This window comes from Haliaeetus leucocephalus, unplaced genomic scaffold (genome assembly GCF_000737465.1).
Source record: "Haliaeetus leucocephalus isolate CR32 unplaced genomic scaffold, Haliaeetus_leucocephalus-4.0 Scaffold0, whole genome shotgun sequence".
NCBI lineage: Eukaryota > Metazoa > Chordata > Aves > Accipitriformes > Accipitridae > Haliaeetus > Haliaeetus leucocephalus.
Window position 1 is genome coordinate 12085925 of NW_010972436.1, and position 25348 is coordinate 12111272.

Consider the following 25348-nt stretch of genomic DNA (forward strand, 5'->3'; position numbering starts at 1 on the left):
CAGGATGTGGGGGGCAGGGTTTTAGACGCTTGGGGACTGGCCGGGTGTCGGCCGGGCGGTGGTGAGCAATTGCCCTGTGCATCATTTGTACATTTCAATCCTTTTATTACTACTGTTGTCATTTTATTAGTGTTATCATTATCATTATTAGTTTCTTCTTTTCTGTTCTATTAAATCATTCTTATCTCAACCCAGGAGTTTTACTTCTTTTCCTGATTTTCTCCCCCATCCCACTGGATGGGAGGGGAGTGAGCGAGCAGCTGCGTGGTGCTTAGTTGCTGGCTGGGGTTAAACCATGACAGCATATGACAGAGTGGACACTGGGCCCTCAACAATTCACTCAAGCCCATTTCAGAACAGCAATGTAAAGGTGAAATAACTGAGTGGATCCTATCCCACCCTTTCTTGGCACTAGCATGGCACACACCTGATTATGCAGTAAGCCACCTCCAGGTTAAACACAGCAGACTTATTTTTTTGGCTGAGTTACCACATAATCAGACCAGTGCCAGATCAGATACAAAGCAGGCAGCAGCAGCAACCCTCCCCCCTCAGCAGCAGCCAGCTAGGGTGAAGCTCCAGCCAAGGGAACACAGGTTGCCAATGACAGGGACAGGCCTGTTCTTTCCCATCATCTACTTCCATGTCCTCCCTGCATCAACTCTAGCAATACTGCAGTCACAGCACAAGTCAGGTCAGCTCGCTCATCCAACTGCCTTGGCTTGGAAGGTGTTTGGCTTGAGCAGGTAGTGGCAGCATGTGAATCCCTATCCCTATCCACACAGCTCACGAAATTACATCCTGAAAGGGTATGAAAATAAATGAGATTACTGCATATGTTGCAACATCAAATAAAATACTACTGCTCATATGGTACTTCTATCTGGATTTCCTTTAGAATCCTTCTCTCTACCCCTCCCCTCAACTGCAGCTTCAGATATTGGAATCTTAATAATTAACTCCTACTTTAAACCAAATATAATCCCAGCACTTCTTGATAAAGGAACTGTTTTATTTCAGTCATGACCTCCATCACAAAGTGGCTTTCATAAATATTAAAAGAAAAAAGCCTTACCATTTTCTATCACGTTAGAATTCAAACAAGTCAACATAAACTGTCCAGCTCAAAAATACAAGAAACAAGATAATGCCTCCTCCAACATTGTCAGTCCTCTATTAAAAAAAAAAAAAATTACCTGGGAGATATGATTGATGGAGGACTCCATCCGCCGTAGCTGGGATGCCTGGATGTCCAGCAGTTGTAATACATTGTTGGCCAGTGCATTGATCTGATAAGCAACGCTGGCTAGAGATTGAGTTGTGTAGGCTTTGGTCTCTTCTAATGCTTTCCTTTTATCTGGAGCCTGTAAAGCAAAAGAACAAGACAGTTTGCTTAAGGCCAGGAAAAGGGTGGTGGCTGGGGGAAAAGGACAGGAACAAAAAATACAACCTATATTTAGAAGAATCTGTAATCAAGAAGATTGACTGTGCAGTCAAAGTACCTAATCTGCATCTACATTTAAAACATTCTCAGTAATAAGGAGCAGATAAAGAATTTGAAAAATATTTAATTTTATTAAATTTAAAAATATTCATAATAAAATTATATGCCAAGAAACAATTCATTCAGTAGAAAACCCAACACTATCGTGATTTGTTGGAGTTGAGTTTCTAAAGCCTGTCCAATCCTTCATTTCCCAAAAAGCCTCCAATTCCCCAGGAACATTGAAATGCAGCTTTTGCCATCTCTTATGAGGTCACGCAGCCCAGGCCAATTAAAGACAGAAAAATATTTTCCCACAGCTGGGTGTCCCCTACTGCACATGCCATCTACAAAGCCAACACTCCAGCTATGCTGGCTACTACTCCCACAGTCCAGGAGAAGGGCGAGTAGAGCATCAGGATGGCATGCACAGAAGGTTCCTGCATGCAGGAGTATTTCTGAAATTACCCCTCCTCACACAAAAGCTTAATAAACTTCCCTTGACAGCTGAGAAAGTTCACCATTGACTGAGACAACACACATATTTTGAGGTGTCAGAAAGGAGCACAGCTTCCCCCCAAAGGGCAAAAATATAAGGAAAGGATCACTTTCCCACTGAAATCACACCTTGCTAAGGTAAAGTCCTCAATCTGTCCTGAGGCATTACTCCCTAGTCAGAGGGCAGGTTACTGTCCGAGACCAGCAACTACTTACATGACTTGAATTGCATGGCCCAAGTAAGTCCCTTCTCACTGGCAGGATGGGAGGTACCAACACCACCTCCACATGGAAAACACACGTGTACCCCACTCTGAAGTGCTCCCTGTATCACAGCTTGGGAGCTGGCAGTGGAGGCCATGTACTTCATCTGTTACCCAACTTGCAAACTGCAGCTATCCAGAATTCTCTTTTCTTCCCTTTGTAGGAAAGGTACACTGCATAAGGAAGGATTTGCAGTAAACAATGACTCAGTGCTAGCATAGTTTCTTCCTCATTTTATTTATTTGTGTGGAATAGTCACAGTTGATCTCAGCAACCAAAAGGAAAGGTTCATATTAGTAGTCCCTTCCAACTAGACTTCTGTCTATTTTTATTGTCGATTTCTTTGAGTAACACTCAACACACATTGTATGCAACAGTTACAGTATTAAGCACAAAGTCAGGAAACAAAGAAAATCCGTTTGCATTCAACTGAGCCCTGTGTTTTCCAGTTTCCATGCACTCATTCATTCTTAAATCCTGACTTACTTCTTCACCTCAATATTTTAGTTTAACATCCACGAGTGATAAATCTGCCCGAGTTAAAGTATGAAAAGATGCAACAGCTAATAAGGAATCCTTCTCGTCTCTCTTGCTTTAAGAAGTAAACCAGAAGGCAAGCTGTTCAAGTAAGTTATAAAGTTGCAGCATGACCTAAATACTGCAACACAAGATATGCTAGGCTACCTTTTAATTAAAGATTTTTTAAACAAGGGTGAATTCCCCCCAATCCAGGAAATTTGTTCATATTCATGATTAACTTTCCTAGCAGCATTTTGACACTTATTAGAACACTTGGCTAATGCCATCCTTCAAACGGCTTCACGTACAGATGCCTCTTACAATGTGAAGCAGCAAGAACAGTTTAATGCCATCTGTCGCCAAAAGGTAAAACAGCTATTGCATGTACTAAGGCCACACTACACAAAACTCCATTTTTTAGTGTTTCCAAATGTAAACAAAGCTACCTTTCACCTAAAAAGAGTATTGACATTCCTAGCTGTCAGAAAAATTAGTAAGAGGCATTTTGCTTCTTCAGAAAACAAACTCTGGTGGTGAAGGATCAGTAAAACAACTACTAAAGGTTCAAGAAGCAAGTTTCCCAAAGCACCGTGGCTTTCCAAAGAGGCATTTTAAACTTTAAACCGTCACTAGCAGTGAATTTAAAAACACTGTCCTACTGAGCTGGAGCCTAAAGAAAACAACTCATGATTTACACTTGAACTTCTACTCTGGACAATGGCAAAAATGCAGGTGGCAGCTTCAGTGATATCTGAAATAAAAGCCTTACTGAACTAAACACAGCCAATAATGCAGCAGTCAACACAATTCTAACTTTATATAAACTCAAGTGTAGATCTGTAGCCTTTACTCAAGCAGTTTTCTTATAACAAAGTTTCAACTAAATAATGTTAGGCTGAACACTAACAGGTTACAAAGCCACAGCACTCAATTACCAAGTGTTGTCAAATGAGAAAACTTCAGTGTATAAAAAATTTCTTCTCTAATGATTTGTTGATCAAATGCCTTGGCCTCATTTGCCTAAGCACCTAACGTTTTAGTTATTTGCTCAAATGACTAGTTTGGCAGCAGGATTAGATGAACATAGTTGTGATGTGGAATGTATTTCATGTCCTAGCAGAATTAGGTTAGAAACATTTTCAAGCTTTGCAGATAATTCAGGCAATTTCGGTTTGCAGTTTAACAGTTTAGATTCAACTAACTTGACATACAGTAGAATTGCTGGTATCCTCAAGATACAAGCTAAAAGCTTCACAGTCAGCAAAAGGGGTAGGGAAGAGGGATAAGCCAAGAGCTATGTGGCAGCAACAGGAGGTAGTCAGGATTTCCTATGTTCTTCAACTGTTACTTTCATCTCCCTCTTTAAGCAAAAACTAAAAGTGGTATAGAAGATAATGCACATGTTTACATGCCTTCAGATACTTTAGTATAATACATGAGCGCCAGTTAACTATTTAAATTTCAAGACAACACAGTACGAAGGCTATTAACTGACTTGTTTTGCTAACAGTTCAGAATTACTTTATGATCTCATATTAAAAGCTTCAAAGATACTGTTGTTTCTCCAGTAAGCCCTTGACATAAATGGCAGTTTGAGTGTCCTTTCCTAGCAAAGTGAATATTCTTTAAATCCAGAACATCACAGCTTTTGAAGTTTCCCTCTTAAAGTAAGCTCCCACCTGTATCCCTAGTTCAGCCTTAACAGTCATGTTACTATGGCAAAATTGCAGCTTGAAATTGGTTTCACATAACTAGGATTAATACTCAAAAAAGAAAACCTCTTCTATAATCCAAGTGGATACATAAAGAGACAGTTAAATTTGCATGCCATTCCACACTGCTTATCATAATACAAGTTTGTCAAATGCAAACTTGTATCATAAAGCTTCCTTTAAAAGTTTACGTAATTACTATAGTCAAGTCAAAACTGATTCTGCACCCAAGCACAGTAAAAAGAGAGTAGGAGCTTATTTACTCTTTCTTCAGTTCAGTGACACATCAAGGTCAAATGATGAGGAACCTGTCCATCACACAGCAGCTGATCTTTAGAAGTCATACAGTCAATTTTTTCTTTCCCTCTCCAAACTGCCACCCACACAGGCACATCCCCACAACAGTGTCTGTGCAGCATTCAAATCATCTGCCCTCCCAGCTTTCGCTCTCTCAGCTAATTCCCACCATCATCTAGTTCACGCAGCACGCAACTACTTGTACAAGCTTCCTCCAAAAAAATCACCAGCTCACACTGCAAAGCATCTTTGGAAGCCAAACTTTCTGTTGCAAGCACACCGGTCCATACCTTCATTACCTGTTCTCCGACCTCTGTCTTCCCTCTTTCCACTTCAGTTCCATTCACTGTGCTTAAAACTCCCTGTAAGATAAATGCCCCACCAGAAGAACTGGTTCCATTTGACAAAGGTAAGAAAGCAGCTCATCAGATCACACCAAGACTGGCTGCCCTAGCAGAAAAATTAATTTGCCTCCTCAGTATGTGGCATGTGTTGCTCCACATTTTTTATCTGCAGCTGTTGGAATACGTGCAAACTAAAGCACAGAAAAACCCATCCAGGATAAGCTACTAACAGAGCACTGCCCTAAAGCAGCCCAATAATCACTAAGCTAAACAGAGCTGTTAATTATTCAGTGCCTGATACCTGTTCATATGCTTGGCATTCTCTTCCAAGGGCTTGATCACTCTCAGGAATCAAGCTACAGAACAGCTTTATGCTCAGTTTTATATGCCTTTGCTGTTATTACTCATGCACATTCACTGGATTCAACAGTGCAGTACATTTGTGTTTGCTTCACGAGTAAACACACAGTAATTATTTAGTTTTACATCTTAGTTGTCTTTTAAAAAAAAAAGACTTTCACCTTTCATTAATAGATTAAAGAGAAATTTAGGATTACTACAATCAGTTGCCACATGGATTTAGCAATCTCTATCACATATCAGCATTCACAGAATGCAACTATGCCAAAGTCATCAATACGCCCATTTGCATTCTCTTTTGTTCATTTCATCATTTATTTATCTTTGACATTTACAGAATGCATACTTCCTGATAAGACAGATACTACAGTTGAGGTTTCCAAGTTCTGCTTCCTTCACTAAGGTCTTGCCATTTTAGCTCAGAGAGCTGGTCCTAACAAACTCAGGAATGAAATTTTACTAAAAACCAAAAAAACAACAACAAAGCACACACACACACAAAAAATCCACCACAAACAACACAAATCAAAACAATCCCCCCAAAAACCCCACCCCCCCAAACACAAACACACAGCCCCCCCCCCAAAAAACCCCAAAGAACACACCAAACACCTAGTCCAAACTTTCAGCTTAAGTTAGCTACAATCTACAGCACCTCATTTTTCAAGTCAATTGGAAATACTTTTATAGAATGGTGAAGATGTACATCCAGGCAGTGGCTTGGAGACTCTTAGATAACAGCACACAACTTCCCCGAGAACTAGCTGGGGATGCTCCAAGGTGGAAGGAACGTACTTCTGAAAAGTGGCTTCCCCACTCAGAAAACAGGGGCACTCAAAACTCCCTAAAGGAAGAGCTTGTAACATTATGTGGAACTTCTGGATGCATCTATGAGTTTGAAGTTGCTGCTTCACTGATCTGATAAGGCTTTTAATAAGACCAGCTTTGAGTTAGGGGTTTATTTGTTACTTCTGACTGCTAATGGCAAAAGGCTTGGGCATTTCTAAACTATTTACAATGTACATTCAGCTTAGACCAAGTATTCCACATCCAAGCTGCAGTAATGTGTTTCAAAGGTTTAAATATGCCATACACACTAGATAACATTTACCTACTGAGCCAAAAGTCTAATTTACATTGACTATCAAGAACTGTAAATCCAGAGATCACTGTAAATTACTGAGGAGCTTTGTACTGAAAAAAGTGGGTAACCCATGGATACAGGCTCCCCCTTAACCATAGTTCATGAAGCTTGTTAGACTGCTTTGTAAACCTGCTGCACCATGGTAGACTGTTTGGCTGTTACTGATAGTTATTACATCAGAATAACAGTTATAAATGAGAGAAGCAAGTCAAACCGGCAAGTCACAGCAGCAAGTGCCACAAGTTTTTATATTCTGAAGAATTTTCAGGAGCCAACTACCTACCTGGAAGCCATCCAAGGAGATCTATACAGACTGTGGTTATTACTAGCAGGTGCTCAGCAGGGACCATTCAGGGTGTCTCTCATCACAGATATAGCCTTAAGGAATATAGATCATTCCAGAGTGGCAGGAGAAACTAAGGTTACAAAATTTACAAATAAGGGTTGCTTACACTATGTATGCCATCCAGGTAAGGACAGAGCATGAATCAGATCTGTCAACTGTCTCCTGGAACAGACTTACTTACTGTGCTCATGCCATACAGCAATCTCATTGAAGAAATTCTCTCTGCAATGCATTATGCTAGCACTTACATTAAGGGGATGATGCACGGAGTATTTCCCAATATCCACAGAACTATACTAGGCCTGGTATTTACCTGCCTACAGGTTACAGACTATTCCTCACTGATCAGCACCTCAATTCCCACACTTAAAAGTGAAGTAAGCCATCGGGAGAGTTAGTTCAGAAGTTTAAGCTCAACCTTTGCCCAACATACTAGCACAAGAGACATCCTCCCATAGCACCACAGATAGGGCTTCAGAGAGTCACCAGTATACTTCATCTACTGTCTTTCTTCAACATAATCAGTCCCAGATCAGCCACCATTAGTATTCTTGTTACTGGAACCACCAACTTTGCCATTCATATCATTATCATCATCAGTAAAAACAACTGTGGGAAATCTAAAAAGAAAGCATTTATGTGAGGACAAGGAACAGGAAGGGACTTAGTACAAGCACAGCCTGATAAAACGACAGGGCAAACCCAGCCTCCATATGAGGGAAACTGAAGCCAAAACCCCACACATTCCAGAGCACAGGCAAATCTCAACTAAAATCCTGCATCACAAAGATCAGTACTACAATATGCGCAGTAGAAAAATGTTCAAGTGTTTTACTGAAGTGATTCGCCACAACTTGTCATTCTGTTGTACTCTTCCACCATTCCTGAATTTGTGTGTGGGGTTAAAAGCTCAATATTTTAATACCCAATAGCTTACAATCTATTAATAGCAACATACTGCAATCACTGAACATGTCCACCTCCTATCAAAGCCCTTCTCTCCAGGGGACTGGCAGTCAATCCTTCACTGACAGTGAAAACAAGAAATAGAACAGACTATTCAACACACCTCTCTACACATAGAGAGAAGTGGTGTCAAACACAAGTATAAAAGCTCTCAACCACTTAAATGACTGGTTGGTCCACAAGTACGAAGGAATTTAAAGACTGGGGAGGCACAGAGGGATGCCTAACCATTCAGAACAGTTCTAAAACCCAAGATCCCTCTCACTACAGTAACCCCAAAATTAAAACAAGGATGACAAAATTCTTTCAAGTCCATTCAGTAAACAGTAAGTCTTCCCACCTACTGAGGCATAAATCCTCAATAAACACAGCCAGGCTAGCATCTACAATTCAACTCAAGTGAACTTCCTCCCGGCATCCATAACAAAAAGGCCCATTGGTATGAAATAATACTATGTCTGTTGAGTTTCTCCAAGATAAGATGCAGTAACTCAGCTGTATGAAACACAGAGGAACTGGTAGAACTTGAAATCTCTTCTCCCCAGGTAAAGACCTTGCACAATAAAGCTGGCATTCATTCAAGGCCCTAGACGATAAGGTGATCACCACCACAGCAACCACCACACCACAGCCCACAAGTAAGATTTCAGTCTGTTTCTTTTTAGAAACACTATCTTGACAAAAATCATTGACTACTCAGCTATTCCATCACAGGTCAAGACACATAACAAATTATTGTACTTTAACAAACACATAGGACAACATAACAAGCACTGCCTATAATTCACAAGCTCTGTTTCAGACAGGCCCTTCCCCCAAATCCTGTACATGCTAGACAATCAGTTAGAAGCAAATCCTTCATTTCCATCAATAATATTCCCCTGACCAGTCCTGAATAGCCTTGATAGCAAATTAGCATTTCTATGGGCCGAGACCAATTTAGCCAATCTGCCTGTGTCCTTGTAGATTTTCTTTTACTTCGAAGTTGCTTTTCATTCTGTTGATTAACTGTAAAAAGAAGAGTCTCAATTTTTCTAATCATTATCTCTTTTGGGGAAGGTAGACGGAGAAGTTAAGGGGAGAAGTTCATTCCAAAGGAGAGTTTAAGGGATATGCATATATTATTTATACATATATACACACACACACACACATATATATACCCCACAATGGTAAGAGTGTATCAGTCTTGATAACAAAAAATGCAAGATGAATATGTACATTGATGTTTTTTAAAAAAAAAAAAGGCGTTTCACTTTCTCAGATACACTGATACAGGTTATCATCAGATCCCATCCCATTCTGACCTGTGTGTACACAGCAGAGAACCATGTTTTTGAGATTAAGCTTCCAATAACTACCTTACCTTCATACATGTTTTTTACTTAAACTAAGACAAGTCCACAAGATGTAGCATTCACAATGCTCTGACGCAGACTTTATTGGGTCTGTAAAGGAGGGCAGAAGTAGCCTACAAAACCTTTTTTTTCTTAAACAGTAAGTAATTTAAAAAAAAAAAATCAACTTAGGAATTCCGTTTTAATCCAGGCCACGAACATTATAGCAAGAAACTAATCTATCCAATAGGAGTGCGATTTACAAAGCAATGCCGACTCTGACAGATGGAGCCTGGGAAGACATGTGCCAGCTGCTCTGTTAGCAGCATTTTCTGCCCAATGCAGCAAACAGCGTTCACGTTGGCTCTGGACTAAACCACTCCCCTTATGAAAAAACAAAATATATATATAAAAATATTGTTGACAATACAATTTTCAGCTCTCCTGCCAAATCCAATAGAGGAGATGTCATAGTAAACATATATGTGGGCACAATACACTGTTAATGTCAGTTGTTATCGCCTGTGTATACAACCAAAATAGCATGCCACACTGAACTAAAATGACAGAAGCAGACATGCCCATGTGCCATTTTCACACAACCCTTGTACACTGAATTAGTAAAACTTCAAGACTGCATATGCAGCAAGCTTAACAAATTTGGTCTGAGCCTTATTTTATGTGTTTTACATGATTTAGACAACACAGGCTCCAGGAGAGAAACCATATCTTCCATTCCTGTAAAGCACTGCACACTATTAGCCTGTACAGTTGCTTCAAAATTACACTTAACTTCTTTGCAGTGCCTATAATTTTCTTTATGACATCAAACACACAACTTCTTCAGAGCTGACATAAAGCAGGCTCTGACATCAGACATGAGCCAGAGCTCCAAATACAGACTAATGCCACCCTCAGACTGTCAGCCAGGAAAAGAAACCCTTGACACTTCCATAGCAGTCTTCCTGCTTCAACACTAAGAAAGCTACCCAAAGCTTTGGAGCGTATGATTATTTTGGCACGCTAGACAGCAGATAATAGGGAATTAGAGAACTTATGTTCCATTTGTTTCCTTATGCACTGTCTCTCAAATATTGATCTTTTGTTTTCTGTTTGTAATGGGGCTTGAAATTAAAATGGTTTTCTGTTTACTTTCTTAAGTGCCAGCACCCACACACAAATTTTACCTCATCTAGCAAGGACATGCTCACTGATAAGTCAGAGACTTATTTTTCACTTTTTTTTTGGTGGGAATACGAAGGAAACACTTAAGCATTTATTAGTTACCTTAATATCCTCCTTGTAATATAGTGACAGCAACACAGAATCAAACCGGAGTAAAAATAACTGGAGTGAAAAATTGGAACTGGGTGGATTTTCACACCATGCAACCCTTTGAATCAAGACAGCTCAGAGTAACCTGTTTTGGGGCAAAGCTCTTCAGTCCATATTGTGTGAAAAAGTCCCTTTTCATAATATCGATAACAATGGTTCCTTCTATGGATTTTATTTACCTTTTCATTTTACTCTCAAGGCCTGGTAAGTCTCACACAGTCAGATGTTTTTTATCTCCATTTTGACAAATGAAACTGAAGGAATAAGCGCAGAATACTACAATAAATCTGTATCTGAAGACAAGGAACATGCTAAAATTCAATGACTTTTTATAGGTGAGCTTCCAAGACTACCCTTCTTTCCAGATCCTTGCTCTATAGTCCTCCTTACCCTCTAGGCAGGCCTGGAATCATACCAGACAGCATTGAGCAAGCAAGGTTAAGACAAGAAGATTTAGCATAAAGGATCAAATTACATTGTCACCTCAGCATGTCCTGGTATCACAGATTTATGTCAACAGTGCTCTGAACCCATACAACAGTGTAACTTCAGTATGTAGCTGTCTTGCAAACAGCAGTTGAACGTCAGCATCTGCAAAAGGGTCGATCCAAAAACAAGCAGGCTCAAAGCTACAATCTGCACCACAACAGGTTTCTCCACATGGAGATGTTGGAGATGTTACAGGACAACAAAGCAGGGAGCAAAGTGGGGAAGGAGAGCATGGAAAGTCATTAGCAGGCCTGTCCAGCTCCAAGAAGAATCTCAAGGCACTAAAATGTAGAGCCAAGAGTTACACAGGCCTTCTGACATCCAGCAAACGTCTGGACTGCAAGCATTCCTAATTCAGGAAGAGTTCTCATGTTTAAGAAAGTCACTTTGGACACACAGCTGCTGCCCAGATTTTACAGTTCAGGCAGTTCCCAAACATCACAGTATTTTTAAAACAAAGAAGAAAACAATGGCCATTACGGGGTCAAATTCTCTTCTCATACTTTGTAGCACTACACTGCTGACTATATAGCGTCTTGAAGATCAATATACTCCAGCACAAAACCATCCAAGGGCTTGCACCCAGCTCACAACACTGGCACAACATGCTTACACCAGAAACCAGTGGATCCCCACAGATTTTTAGTAGCTTGCTTCCCAGCACAAGGCATACTCTCACGTAGCACACAAGCTATACAGTGATCTCACAGTAATAAAGTAATGGACTACAATACAAGGACTGATGGTTTTTACAAGAACTTGCATGTAAGTGGAAAAAAAAATCAACCTAGTTTGTTTCTATCTGATCACATAAACAGCTTGTAATATTGCCTAGACTTTTATGCACTCCTGGACCTGACTGTACAATTTTTGACTGATAGCGGTTGTAAGCACACTACATCCAGTTTCTTTTGAAGAATTACTCTTTATTATGTTAAAATTTGAGCCTACGGTTAGCAACAGCATTCCAAAACCTTACATACATAAGCTCATTTGAATACTGGGTTATTTCAATTGCAGCAAGTAGGAATTTAGCTCCTCAAAAAAACCCAAACACACACAACAGAACAAAATAGATGGCTCAGGAGAAGGGAGAAGAGAATGAGAGGGAGGAAGAATAGTAAATCAATAATATACCATTGTTTCTTTAAAAAAAACAAACCCCCCAAAAACCCACATGAAGAGGACAGTAGGTAACAAAAAGTAAATAAATGTGGTAATTTCAACATCCAACAACAGATAAAACTTAACTTACAGAAACCGACAGAAGACAGAAAGCAAGTTCTTCAATAGGAAATAGTGTCAAATTCAGGAGCGAGGGGGTTGTTTTGTTTTTTTAAAACAAAGTCCTTTGAGAGAGAGTTGCTGTGGTGTTAGTTAGCACAGCAGTAGTTCAAGTGAGTAACTTTTCCTAGAAATACAGATGCAATGCCTCTGGCAGACACAACTGCAGCGAAGTTTTCTAATCCACGTTGAAGTTCCACTGGTGTTTTTATGCTGCTCCTTCACATGAGTTTAAAAACTGCTTCCCCTTCATGTACAATGTAGAGGAGGGCAGCTTTAGGCAGATGCGGGAGATGCAGAGTCATACAGATGACAGCAGCGCTTGCACTTCCATGCAACCAGATCCATTAGAAAAAGTCACATCCACATCACTCCCGGTCTCCCACCTCTGGTAATAAAACAACCCCTGAACGATTCTATTTCAGCACTTGCAGTAGGGCCACCAGGACACCTTGCTTCTATCTTGTCTGTAATCAGCTTGACAGATGAGTGGCCTTGCACTCCTTTCACAACAGGAACACGTCAGCCACAGTTGCATATCCACCCATACCCACACTGCCGTCTACCTCCACATCTGTGCGCCCCAGAGGAAGCTGAGCACCTGCCCCCTTCTAGTTAAAACACAGGGGAGGCCAAGGGAGGACACATGCAACTGTGGAGCAGCATGTAGGACAGTGTATCTGGCATATCTAACTGCTTCAAAGCTTGGGGTGGCCTCTCTACGTTGCCAGAGAGGCAGAAGTAGTCCAAGCAAATTATATGCCAATTAAGTCTGCTGGCAAGGCTTAGCTACCAGAGATAAGATTCCTACTATGATGCGAGCAGATGCAAGCAAGCCCAGGACTGGAACGATTACACTTCATAAGCTCTGTTCGAAACTCTTTGATTTAAAACAGCAAGAAGTAGCTGTGTCAGCAGCAAAAAAGAAAAAGTTATACCCTAAAAACATGCTCTCAATTTTACCAAAGAATATACAGTATTTGGAAGAGGAAAGACTTTTTATACAAAATCAACCTAAACACTGAAGATATGTCCAAAGCAAACTGGAGACTGGTCTTTTTAACACCTCCCCTCCTAATCAGCTCTTACAAGAGGAACTGCTTTTCAGCTTCCCACCTTGTTGTTTTTTTAAAGGAAATTGGAAAGAAAAAAACAAAACTTTGCTGTTCAACAACTACAGAAATTCATTTTCCTAGTCACAAAAGGAAAATTTTCTTATCATCATGAATGGCCGCATTTCTGCACCCATTATACTTAATGATGATGCATTTCTCAACTTTCATAGTGGTTAGTTTGTATTTAGTCATTTTCTGAGGAGGCAAGAAGCTTAAATGAGTATCTTTTGCTCATTATTTATGTTCTCTATTTGCATAACTCCTTCACAACTGCTCCATTAAACACCTCTTCCCCTCCAAGGCCAATTTTAAAAAGCCTCCTGCTTTATGAGACTGACAAGCATGACTCATAGTATTCCCCACATTCATTCCCCCAGGCCTCATGGGATGTTACACAGCCAGTAAGTACCTGCTTCAGCTCATACTCCCCCACTCCCAGTGCTGCTGCAGTAACCCCTTACAGCAATCTGAGAAAAAAGTAAAGCTACCTCTCTAGCTGTCTGCCGTAGGTAGGAAGCAAATAGTAACAGTATTTGCTTTTAATCTTGTCCTTCTACCACGTCACAGTTAGCAAAAGAGAGCGGCTGAAGAGAGGCACACAGTGAAGGAGGGTTACACACTCTCCCCCACTCCTCCTAAGCTTTTACTCCTACCAGAAACTTGGAGTTGCTCAAGACCCTCAACTTGCTTTTCAATCATCCTTCAAGCCATTCCCATTTATTGTCAGCAAGGCAGAAAGTTATTCAATATAGATTATCAACTCTTAAGCCCCTTCCATGCCCAAGGAACACACCTAAATCCTCCATACATCCCACATTCAGGACCAAAACCAGCAACTTTTCACCCCTTAGCAGAGGAGCAGCAGCCCACAGGTACCATATTGCTGCATACTTGGCTTATATCCCCAGTAAACAAGCCTCTCATAATTACAACAAATGCATCCCTCGGTCTCCGAATGGTCAATATTTGGTGCAGAGTACTGACAGGAGCTGATTTTACAGTTCTTGTTCATGGATAGTAGGTTTCCAAAGAGGGAACATGTGCTAGAAAGCTTTCCATTGACTGTTATCCTCCTCCATTGGTTTAAAGGACAGACTGCTAAAGAGGAATGAAATACACATCTAGAAGTAACACAGTCACTAAAGTGATACAAGACTTCTTGCAAAGCAAGCAGCATTGTATGAGCCCGAGCTTCAATTACATCTATGGCAACAACAGTTTTTTCGAACATTCAAAGCTAAAGACACCTTGGAAATTAGACACAAAATCTGTTGCCATTTAAGACAACATGTACTTGCAATGCTCCCAGACAAGTCTCAGGACTACTGCAGCAACGAGATCATTTCAGTGCTAGGAGAACATACTGTATGCTGCACCAGGAAACACACCCACGGTATTTGAAGAGAGCCCTTGTAGAGCCAAGCACTTCCAAACCAGACGCACATTTTATCTAACACAGCTAAAGCCAGGAGTTTGCATCACAGAAACAATAGCTCCTCCCAGAGATTTAGAAATCCTGCAGGTCAGCCAGCAAATCAAAAGCTGAACAATCCCCAGCCAGGTCTCCAAGAATCTTGCCAGCGTAAGTGCATTGATCCATCATATCTCTATTTGTTAGTCTGATACTCTCTGGACCTTGACTGAAGCATCATCCAAGCCACCTGTCACGAGGCCTCACAGTGGGGAACCCTGGAGGCTATAATCACCTTCTATAAAAACCCTTCAGGATCAGATCCAGCTCTGCTTTGTGGATACATACCTACTAATGTATGTTAACAGAACACCATTCCCCCTGACATGTCCACCTTTCCCTCGCTGTTGAGAGATCCAAAGTCCTCCAAGCAGAGAAGTTTTATTAAGCCCTTTCCCACTCCTTGGTCTAGGAGTAACAAAAGGACCAGCTTCCTGAACAAGACAGATTTCTTATAAAGGAAAGGCCTGGCTGCATATATCCAAGAGGCCTCCTAACAGTTTCACTAGTAAGAGAGAATCTCATCAGTCCCATTGCACAACGGCGTCTTGCCAGCTGCCTTCTGTTTCCTCTGTATCCTGCTCCTCTTGGCTTCCTCAGGTGCTTACAGACCACTTCACAGCCAAGGCCTTAGTCTCAACTCTGTGCCAATAAAGATAATTTGAAAAAAGAAGCGTATATAAATGCTTTCAGTAGCTGCAGGTCTCAAATTATTCAAACCCATGCTAGTAGAAGCTGTTTGTCTGAAAGGCATCATGAAAAACAGCTGCATAATTTAAGCTGCAAGGCAGTAAAATATGCAGTTAAATAATAGAAAGAGATTAATTAAAAGAAATAGGCAAGGGAGAAGAGGTTTTCAGATGAGATCTGAAATGAGATTGAAAGTCAACAACGTAGAGGGCAAGCATGGGAGTGTTTCAGAGGCAGAAGCTGTGCTGAGAGCACTCTTGCATCAATGGCAGCAAAAGAGAAAGCCCACAGTATTTGGCAGTAGAAGAGTGAGATAGGTCTAGGAAACGGCCTGCAGCAAGCAGATAGGAGACTTTAACAGTGACAGAGAAATCAGCAAATTCACATTAAAATCACAGGCGCTAGGAGAAGCACCTGGAAAGAAAGAAATGTTGTCACTAGAAATATTAAGTGACATAATAGTGACTAACATTATTAGGTGTACAAACGTGAAAAGACAAGTCATGGCATGGCATTCTGCAGCTACTTAGATGTTAACTACAGCAGTCCGATGCAACTGCTTGAACACCGTATTCTTCACTTGTCAGCATAAAACAAATAGACATTTTCTTATCTTAGGCTCCAGAAGACACAGAATTACTGCATGGAGACCACAGTTTAAGTATTAATTTGTAGCACACCTGCTACAATAAAGTCAAATAAGATGCTCAACTGACAATGATTGCTGCAGGACAAATACTGGCTGGCAGATTTTCTGACCCCAAAGTACAAAAAGGAGATCAGAGGATGAAAGTGAAGATATGCACCTGGTGAAAGATTAGCTGGCAAAAAAAGCCAACAAAACCCCCACACTTACCTGATAAAGTATAGCTTAGAAAAAACATTATCATGAGAAACAGTGGTGTGAAAGTAGCCAGAAGAGCCTACACTTCAATTCTTTTCCAAGGATATCAAAGAATTGTTATGCTTCAAGTAGTAAACAAGCAATTTTTTTTCTTGGAACTATTTATAACCTTAAGACCACCCAGTAAGAACATTACGTTTAACTCTAAGGATGTCAAACCAGCATTTGTTATAGTAAGCCTCCTCTGCCTGAGTTCTGAGAGGCCTCCCTGCTTTCCTAACAAAAGTAGGAACAGTACCACATTTTACTCCTATTTGTCTTTGACGTTACAATAAAATTAGGAAAGCAATGTGAAGTCTCTTCCCCATGAGTTCTTTAACTGCTCATCACTACAGTATCTGAGCCTCCTCAGGCAGAGAGCAGCATGCTTGCTCTTTAACTTCTGCTGTAGAAAAAGTACACAGAGTTGAGTATTTTGGCCTCTTTGGAAGGAGGAAGGATGAGGGAGGGATGACACTATCACAAATATATCTGTGATCTTAAGATAAGGAATATAAGAAAGCTGTATCTCAGTGCAAAAGAGACAACCTTTACTGTTCTTTTAGAATATTCAATGACGGCAGAAGATACAGTACGGCACACATCATCTGTAGCTGTTACGAAGACACGTTATCATAGGAGAGGCCCAAACCAAAAGAAGTTTTGATTTTCAGAGCCTTTTTCAGTTTGCCAAGCCCAGCACTTACTAACTAAACATATTTGGTCTGGAATCTTAGACAAGAATATTAAAGTCACCTTGCAAGCAGTCAATCTTTTTCAGATTAAAACTAATTTGTTTTGTCAGCTTAGCCAGCAGGCTGGCTACCAATTTCATCTCATGTTAATACAGACTGTTGAATCTTACAAGTTCTATCTGAAAACACTGCACTCGTGTTTCACTCCCAGCTGAAATCCTCAAGCAGGGTTCCCCACTCCTCCTTTTCTTCTAAAATATTGGCATCACAGTAACAAATCTACACTCTGCAAAGCATGTGTGGCTCCTGTTAACAGCATTAAGGGCTTGCATAAGCAATAAGTAACACTATTTGCATAGTCTCAAGCAGAGGTAGCATCTATACTCTTATTAACCCAAGGAAAAAAAAAAAAACAAACACTTTCCCTCTAATACCAAAAGAAGTTGTTTAGAGTTCAGCTTTCATTTGCTGTACAATAAACGGATTCTTCAAAGAACCCACCTGTTAGAAGTGCTGTATCTTTTATTTCTCTACCTGGTGCTAAGCCAGTGAAACTGAGCCCCTCCAGCGCAGTCAGAAGGGCACGCTGACAGGCTGGAGGTGAAGGAAGAAAGGCACCCACAGATACAAGTGCAAGGTCCTGCACATGAGTTGGGCAATCCCAAGTACAAATACAGGCTGGGCAATGAGTGGATTAACAGCAGCCCTGAGGAGAAGGACTTGGGGGTATTAGTGGGTGAAAAACTGAGTATGAGCCAGCAACGTGCGCTCGCAGCCCAGAAAGCCAATCGCGTCCTGGGCTGCGTCAAAAGAAGTGTGTCTAGCAGATCGAGAGAGGCGATTCTCCCCCTCTGCTCTGGTGAGACCCCACCGGAGTACTGTGTTCAGCTCTGGGGCCCCCAACATAACACAGATGTGGATCTGCTCAAGCAGGTCCAGAGGAGGGCCATGAAGATGATCAGGGGGCTGGAGAACCTCCCCTATGAAGACAGGCTGAAAGAGGTGAGGTTGTTCAGCCTGGAGAAGAGAAGGCTCCAGGGAGACCTTATAGCAGCCTTCCAGTACTTACAGGGAACCTAGAGGAAAGGTGGGGAGGGATTCTTTATCTGGGAGTGTAGTGATAGGACAAGGGCTAACAGTTTTAAACTGAAACAGGGTAGATTTAGATTAGATATTAGGAAAGAATTCTTTACTGTGAGGGTGGTGAGGCACTGGAACAGGTTGCCCAGAGAGGCTGTGAATGCCCCGTCCCTGGAAGCGTTCAAGGCCAGGTTGGATGAGGCTTTGAGCAACCTGATCCAGTGGAAGGTGTCCCTGCCCACGGCAGGGGGGGTGGAACTAGATGATCTTCAAGGTCCCTTCCAACCCAAACCATTCTATGATTCTATAACACCTTGCTCACAGAGCTCTGTTCAGGAGCACATCGTGACTTATTCTCCACACCACCCTGATCTTGGCCCCCAAGGGCTCTGTGCAAGTTTTGAGCTGCAAAGGATTATTTCTACAACCCACAGGAGACATCAAGTCTCTGTCTGCAGCAGCTGCCTCACCAGCAAGGTCAGGAAAAGGGAGGAACCACACTGAGACACCGTATCTGCTATTACAAATGCAGCAGTTACTTCCCTTTACTTGGGGGTGGAGGGAAGGGAGGATCCCTGTGACCAAGCCCACCTGCCTCTGTCATCTGTGCTCAGATTTGGCTGTGGTGGAGGGTGGGGATGTGGAAGGAGCAACACTGCTCTGGGTAACACAAATACTGAAGACAGCAAGAACGCTCAGGTAATTATGAACAAGCCTGGACACTGACTAACTGAGGGCCCACAAGTCATTTCCTACCAGGTAACAACAAATAAAAACCACACCATGCTCCTTTCAACTCCAAGTTACTAATTAAGGATCGAACACAAGCACAGAGAAAGCAAGATACCCTCCTATTTCTCAGGGATGTCTTGCTACACCAGAACTGACACTTCATCCACACAGCTGTCACCACACTGTTCTGCAGATAAGTAAGATTTCAGTCACTAGAACTGTCAAACACAGATGCTTTCACTAACGAGAAAGAGAGTAGTATCTTCTAGTGCCTCTGCCAAGAGAGAGCAAGCCACCAACACACAGACAGACAGTACTGTGAGCATTATGTAACTCCAGAAGTTTGCAAAGCCAAAAATTAGAATCTCAAGGTTCTTATGAGAGGAGATATGTGAAACTCTTCAAAAATTAATTGCTGCTAATGAGTTCAATGATGGTTTCAGGTGCATATTTTCCCAAGGGATTCATTGCACTGTCTCTGTGGACACTGTCTCCACATTTCTGCGGATATGCACTTTTTGCTGTGTTGTACTATAACAGAGGCAATTTGGAAGGGGGCAGGGGGGGACCTTTGTGAACAGCACTGGAAGTCCAAACAATCAGGTTCTGTTCCCAAATCTGACAGCATGTCCCTATATGACCTTCCATGAGTCAGTTATAAATTCTATGCCTCCATTTATGCTCCTGTAAAATGAAGATGGTTCAAAATACTAAACAAAGATATTGGGAAGTTGCATCAGTTTTTTTTGTTTCAGAGTTTGGGGGTTTTTGTTGTTAAACTTAGATGGGTAGCACAAATACTAACAGGAACTTTGACCTCAGAGGTACAATGCTTCCTACTTGTACACAGCCTGCTCCTGCACTCTTACCTTCATTACAACGTGATCCACTTTATGAGCCCTCCTCAAGGCCCATCTATTTTCTCTTCACCATAAGAGATACTTTCTGCAACAAGCTCCCAGAGATCTGAGGGAGGTAAGTATTAGACAGTTGCCCCTCTTACTCATGTCTTCTTCCTTCCTTCCAACAATTCCACAGGGCTGGACACAGCAAGTGCAGCACAGAGAGCAAGGATCAAGCTTAACATACACTGACAACAGACCACCTGCAGGCTTCTTCCTTCCAATGTAAGTGCAAACAGAAGGGAGCAGACAGCACTTCCTTTGTGGAAGAAGCAGTATGCACCTGTAAAAGCTTATCCCAATCCACTTCACTCCACCTGATTAAAGTAGCACAGTGCTGACACAATCACCTGCTGAAATACTAATGAAAAATGTAGCAGGAAGAGCAGCTGACATCTTGCTAGCTTCTTAAACCAAATATACCAAAATTAATGGAAACATTTCAAATTTGGAAAAGCTGGTCTCATATCATCTACCTCCTTTGGACACAAAACAGACATAGAACACTCTAGGATCCATTTCCTGTATACACAGAGTAGTCGCTTGCTGATTCAGTGAAGTTGCAATATTGTCTTATTGCTGCTTCCAAGCTAAATATACAGCTGTATTTTCCAAAACACAGACAATGCACTGGAACACAAGACCTATACAAAGCACAGAAGAGCTACAAGCCTAACCCACCAACCTGTACCAAAATTATTATTTTTTAAAAACCATGCACACAGAACACCCAGTGCCTTTTACACTGATGGCAAACATTGGCTTAAACTACCTTAAAAAAGAACAGTGTTTAAAAGTATAAGCTAACACCTTTTCTTTAAGAATATGATTTAAGACTACAAAGCGTAGTGGATAGTACATCCATGTTTTATCTCATTGCTCTCAAGCTCTCTAATTTTGAGTTATATTTTGGTGTTACAGAAAGTGAACTAGCTTAATTTGCTTTTTTTTGTAGAATATTCCAAATTTAGCAATGAAACCAGGGGGGAAAAAAAAAACCTGTATTTACTCTCAATACAAACTAATTAACCTATGAACATAAAAGCATGCAAGTTCTCACACCACGTAAAAGATTTGTATTAGTGACAATTTAAGAAGTTTATCCTTTTAAAGCAGGTCATTTCCTGAATTAGACATTGAGTGAACTTCTTTGTACTGAACTAAAGCTAAGCCACTTTCCACACACCAGGCAAGGAAACCAAGTGTCAGAGCAGTTACCAACATTTAAGGAAAAAGAAACAGCACGAAAAAAGTTACTTCCTTTCCAGTACACACTATCTGCTGTATAGGAACTACAAAACATCCAAACTATCAAACAGAAAGGATTCCTACATGCATACTGGAAGATAATGTAAGGATGTGTGAAACTTCTTGCATGCAACACCTGCTCAACCCCACACGTTTATTTTTCTACCAACTGGAAAGAGACTTTAAATTTTTTGTAATAGCAGTCAAACTGAAATTTGTCCCTACTTTTGTCTATTTTACCCAAAATAGCTTGTTAACTCACCGTTCAGTTTCCATATACCAGTTGGAAGCTACAGAAGGAAATTACATGACAACAAAAAAACCACACATTTAGGCAACGCAGCACTTACTTCCTTAAAAGGTCTTTCACTTAATTTATTTTCTAAAGCTGCTGAATCTACCCACTAGACACCATCAAGATCAGAATTTACGTAACTAGTACATATTCCAAGCCATTCATTTAGAGGTTCTCACAGTCATATTAAAATCATATCTGAGCTTAAAAAAAAAAATTACAAATGGATCTTCCCAAGTAGTCTAGAAGCAAAGCGACTGATGAAACCTATGTTATCTACCTATGCATAAACAAGACTGTAAGAAACATCTAATTTAGTCAGTAGGGGAGAGTTGTAAGCAGTGTTTTATAGCACAGAGAGGCCTCTGAAGAGTCAACTGAAGTTGTTCAAAAGGAAGTCATCAGTGCAGTAACACTGGAGATGCTGGTTTCCTGTGTCATTCTAATGCTTCATAAGCTAGTTATTGTAAATAGGTTCATTAAAAAATGAAAATAATTCAATTCAGCCAGGAAACTGACTGGAAAATCTCTCCGGAAGTTAATATTTTCAGCTGATGAATCACAATAAGATCTGTAAGTGCTTTAACTCCATATGTTATTTCTGTATTAGTACTGATAAAGTTCATACTGTTTGGGATACTGATTAAATTCCTCACTAGTTATCTTCAGCTTCATGCTACAGACTTTCAGATAACCTTTCAGGGTTACATGCACACTGAAAGGGGCTAGTCCCAGATTTTATTTGCAGGCAAAAGGATTTGGGGAAGGCATTAGGTACTGGAACTTACATTTATATGGCATCCATGAAGAAGTTTATTTCCCTTATAAGACACTTTCACCACTCCTCCCCTTGCTTAATCTCACTGTACCTTATTATAAAGGTATTCCAGTTCACAAGCAAACATCTCCATCATAACAGTCATACCAGTATTCTAAAGAGTGCCAGAAAAACATATTTAGAAAAATATTATGAAAAATGTTATTTCTCTGTATTCAAGAAAACTTACTTCAGGAGACAAAAAACATGCTTCCAGTTAAAGATTTGAGGTTCAAATCCTGCTCTTAAAATTGTTCAGCGTTTAAGTCTCTGATCTAAGAGAAAACAGGAATCTAATTTTCTGCCTGCTTGTCACTGAAGCTTGCAACCAGAAACATAACAATTTTAAATCGTCACAGATTAAATACAGTAGTGTACTTATAATGCCTTTTTCCTTCTAGTCAAAGCCAAAATCCCCACCAATAACATCACAACTTCCTTCAATTACTACTTCTACATTTGGTTTCCTTTCCCTTTTTTCTCTCTCCCTCTCCCATCCCCCCACCCAAGACTGCCACCATACTGTACCTTCCTTTTAGCACTGCAGGTCTTCCTTAGAAACTTACTTGCTCTGCTTCTCCTGAATTCTTTTCCCTTCCTATCAGATAAACCTTCTAGATAACCAGAATACACATGGTCTGGAGGGCAAACTGTGTCCCTGCCTGGCATTCTGATTTATTCACGATTTGCCTTAGCAAGAAACTGCTTCCCAGTTTTCAACTTGAGAATCCCGAATGCTGTCATCTTTCCTAAAACGCTTCAGTAAAAGGATGCTTACTGTTAATAGAGCTACATTCACCACTGGGGAGCCAAGTTCCACCCAGGTGAGGGGTTTTTTCCCCCCCTTTCCTCCCCTCCCTCCCCCACCTTTTTTTTTTTTTTTTTTTAAAGGAATCCTTAAAGACACTGAAGACAAATTCTCTTCAAAAAAAATCAGCACAACTGAAAATTTATTAGAATTATTCCCAGATTAAGTGAAAAAGGCAAAACAACATTCATAATGTTTTCAGATCCAAAAATACAGATATAATTTGAATACAGCAATACTGGGGGTGGGAAATTACTTGCCTGCTTAAATGAGCAAAGAATATAGAACGTAAGACTGAGATCATCAAGAGTTCTGAATAAATACCTGAGTGCTATTACAATTACTATAAATTGTTAGCACCAGCACACAGAATAGTCAGACAAACTTGTCCACCTCAGTGCCACAACGCCGAGCGGGTGACAGCGCACAGTAAGTTTTCCTACTAAGGAACACAGCCTTTCTGACAGAAAGGCAGAAAACTCTCCAAATTCAAAGCTATCCAAACTCAAAGGGGCCAGACTGAATCAGTTACGTGCAACAGGATAAGTTACAATGGTAACCACTTCTGAACTATTTTAATACTCCCTTCATGGCCAGGTTCTCTGTTTCAGCCTGCCTTTTTTATAAAATGCTCAATTACATTAAATACAAACACTTTGTATTATGTGTTGGTTAAGCCTCTTCCTCGCCTTTCCTCCCTTCCCATCCCACAATACACACACACACACTCCCAAATCTCATAACCCAGTGCCCTGTGTCATATTGCCTAATCCTGCAGTGGCCCCACCACAGGCACTGGAAGTATAATCTGTTCAGTAGTCCAACTGGAGAGCAGATGGCTTTGTATAAAGTCCTGATTAAAAAACCCACCTCCATCACACATTAAAAACATACATGTAATTTTATCAATATATTTGCCATTTTTACTGAGTAAATGTACAATGCGTGTACAATACAAGCGAGGTATACATTTTTCAAAGCTACTGCGCAAGCCCTCATCAGGAATTTCAGAAATCCAGCTTCCTTTCAAAAGGGGTAAACACAGCTGTACACAGATAAAACAGACTGTACCAATCCCACATCCAGCTGACCTTGATACCCGAGGTGAAAATGAGCTACCAAATTAAGAAAAAAAAAAAAAAGAAAAAAAAACCCACCCTAAATGACCGGATGGGAACTAGCTCAAACGTTGGGTTTTTTTGTTTGTTTGCTTGAAGAAAGAAAAGTCAAGTTTTAGGACTCTGAAGAAAATTATGTAACTGAAGATTCTCTGTAACTTTCTGACATAAGGAAAGAGTCAGGAGCAGGAGACAGGTCAAAACTTGTGCTGCAATTACTATGTTCATGTATTTGTCATATTTCCCATGACTAAAACCAAATGAACCTCGCCTCTTAGAAGCATTTATATCAGCAGCTTTCTTTGGGTGGAGCAAACAACTCGGAAGAGTAAATAGACATTAACTCATACTACCTCACATACCACACACACACACAAAAAAAAAAATCTAAAAAATATGGCTTCTTAGAGCTGTTTTAATCCAAGTAGCTCATTTAAAAAAAAAAAAAAAAAATCACTTCATATTATTAAAGCTGTGTTTTCAAATTTGCTGCTCCACTACTGAAACCAGTAAGACCGCTTACTAACAACGATGGATGCCAGAGAATTTAATAACCTGTATTAAATACTCATCACAGGTAGCCTAGCATTAGATTCAACAAGTTCACGTTACAAGTAAGTAAAGTGGAGTTTATTTGCTTTTCCCTTGAATTTATTTAAAAAAAAAAAAAGTTGAATTTGAGCATCTCTGGATGGTTCTGTATACACATCTGTATGACCAAACATACAGACCTACAGTTATGTGCTGCAAAACCTGAAAAAATAATAATAGTAGAATGTGCTTAAAGTAGCTCCACAAAAATAGACTTAAAGCAAGGCCAAGAAGCACTGGCAACCTAGGGAAAGAAAAAACAAATCCACATCGACTAGTGGAGACACGCTACAACCGATGGAGCCTCCCCAGCACCAGAGCCCCGGTCTGAAATTATTGTTGTAGGGTGTTTGAACTGCGAAGCCTGCGAGAGGCACAGATTGCCATTTTGAAACACCTCACGCTCGCACATCGGTGCCTGTACGCGGGCAGCTTCCTGCCCCCGCAAACCGCTCCTTGCGGCGATGCGGACCGTCGGCGCGCCGCGCCAAGAACGCCGTTCCCTCGGCCCGGCGCACGGTTCCC

General features: G+C 40.8%; 1 protein-coding gene across 7 annotated transcripts in view; it reads right to left on the minus strand.

Annotated features, from left to right (window-relative positions):
- Positions 1–25348, minus strand: part of ABI1 (abl-interactor 1) — an 84530-nt gene that overhangs the window by 58195 nt on the left and 987 nt on the right. For all 7 annotated transcript variants that reach the window (XM_010583088.1, XM_010582922.1, XM_010582843.1 and 4 more), the window contains exon 2: positions 1197–1364. In XM_010583088.1, the coding sequence (XP_010581390.1) occupies positions 1197–1364 (168 nt within the window). The remainder of the gene's footprint in view (positions 1–1196; positions 1365–25348) is intronic.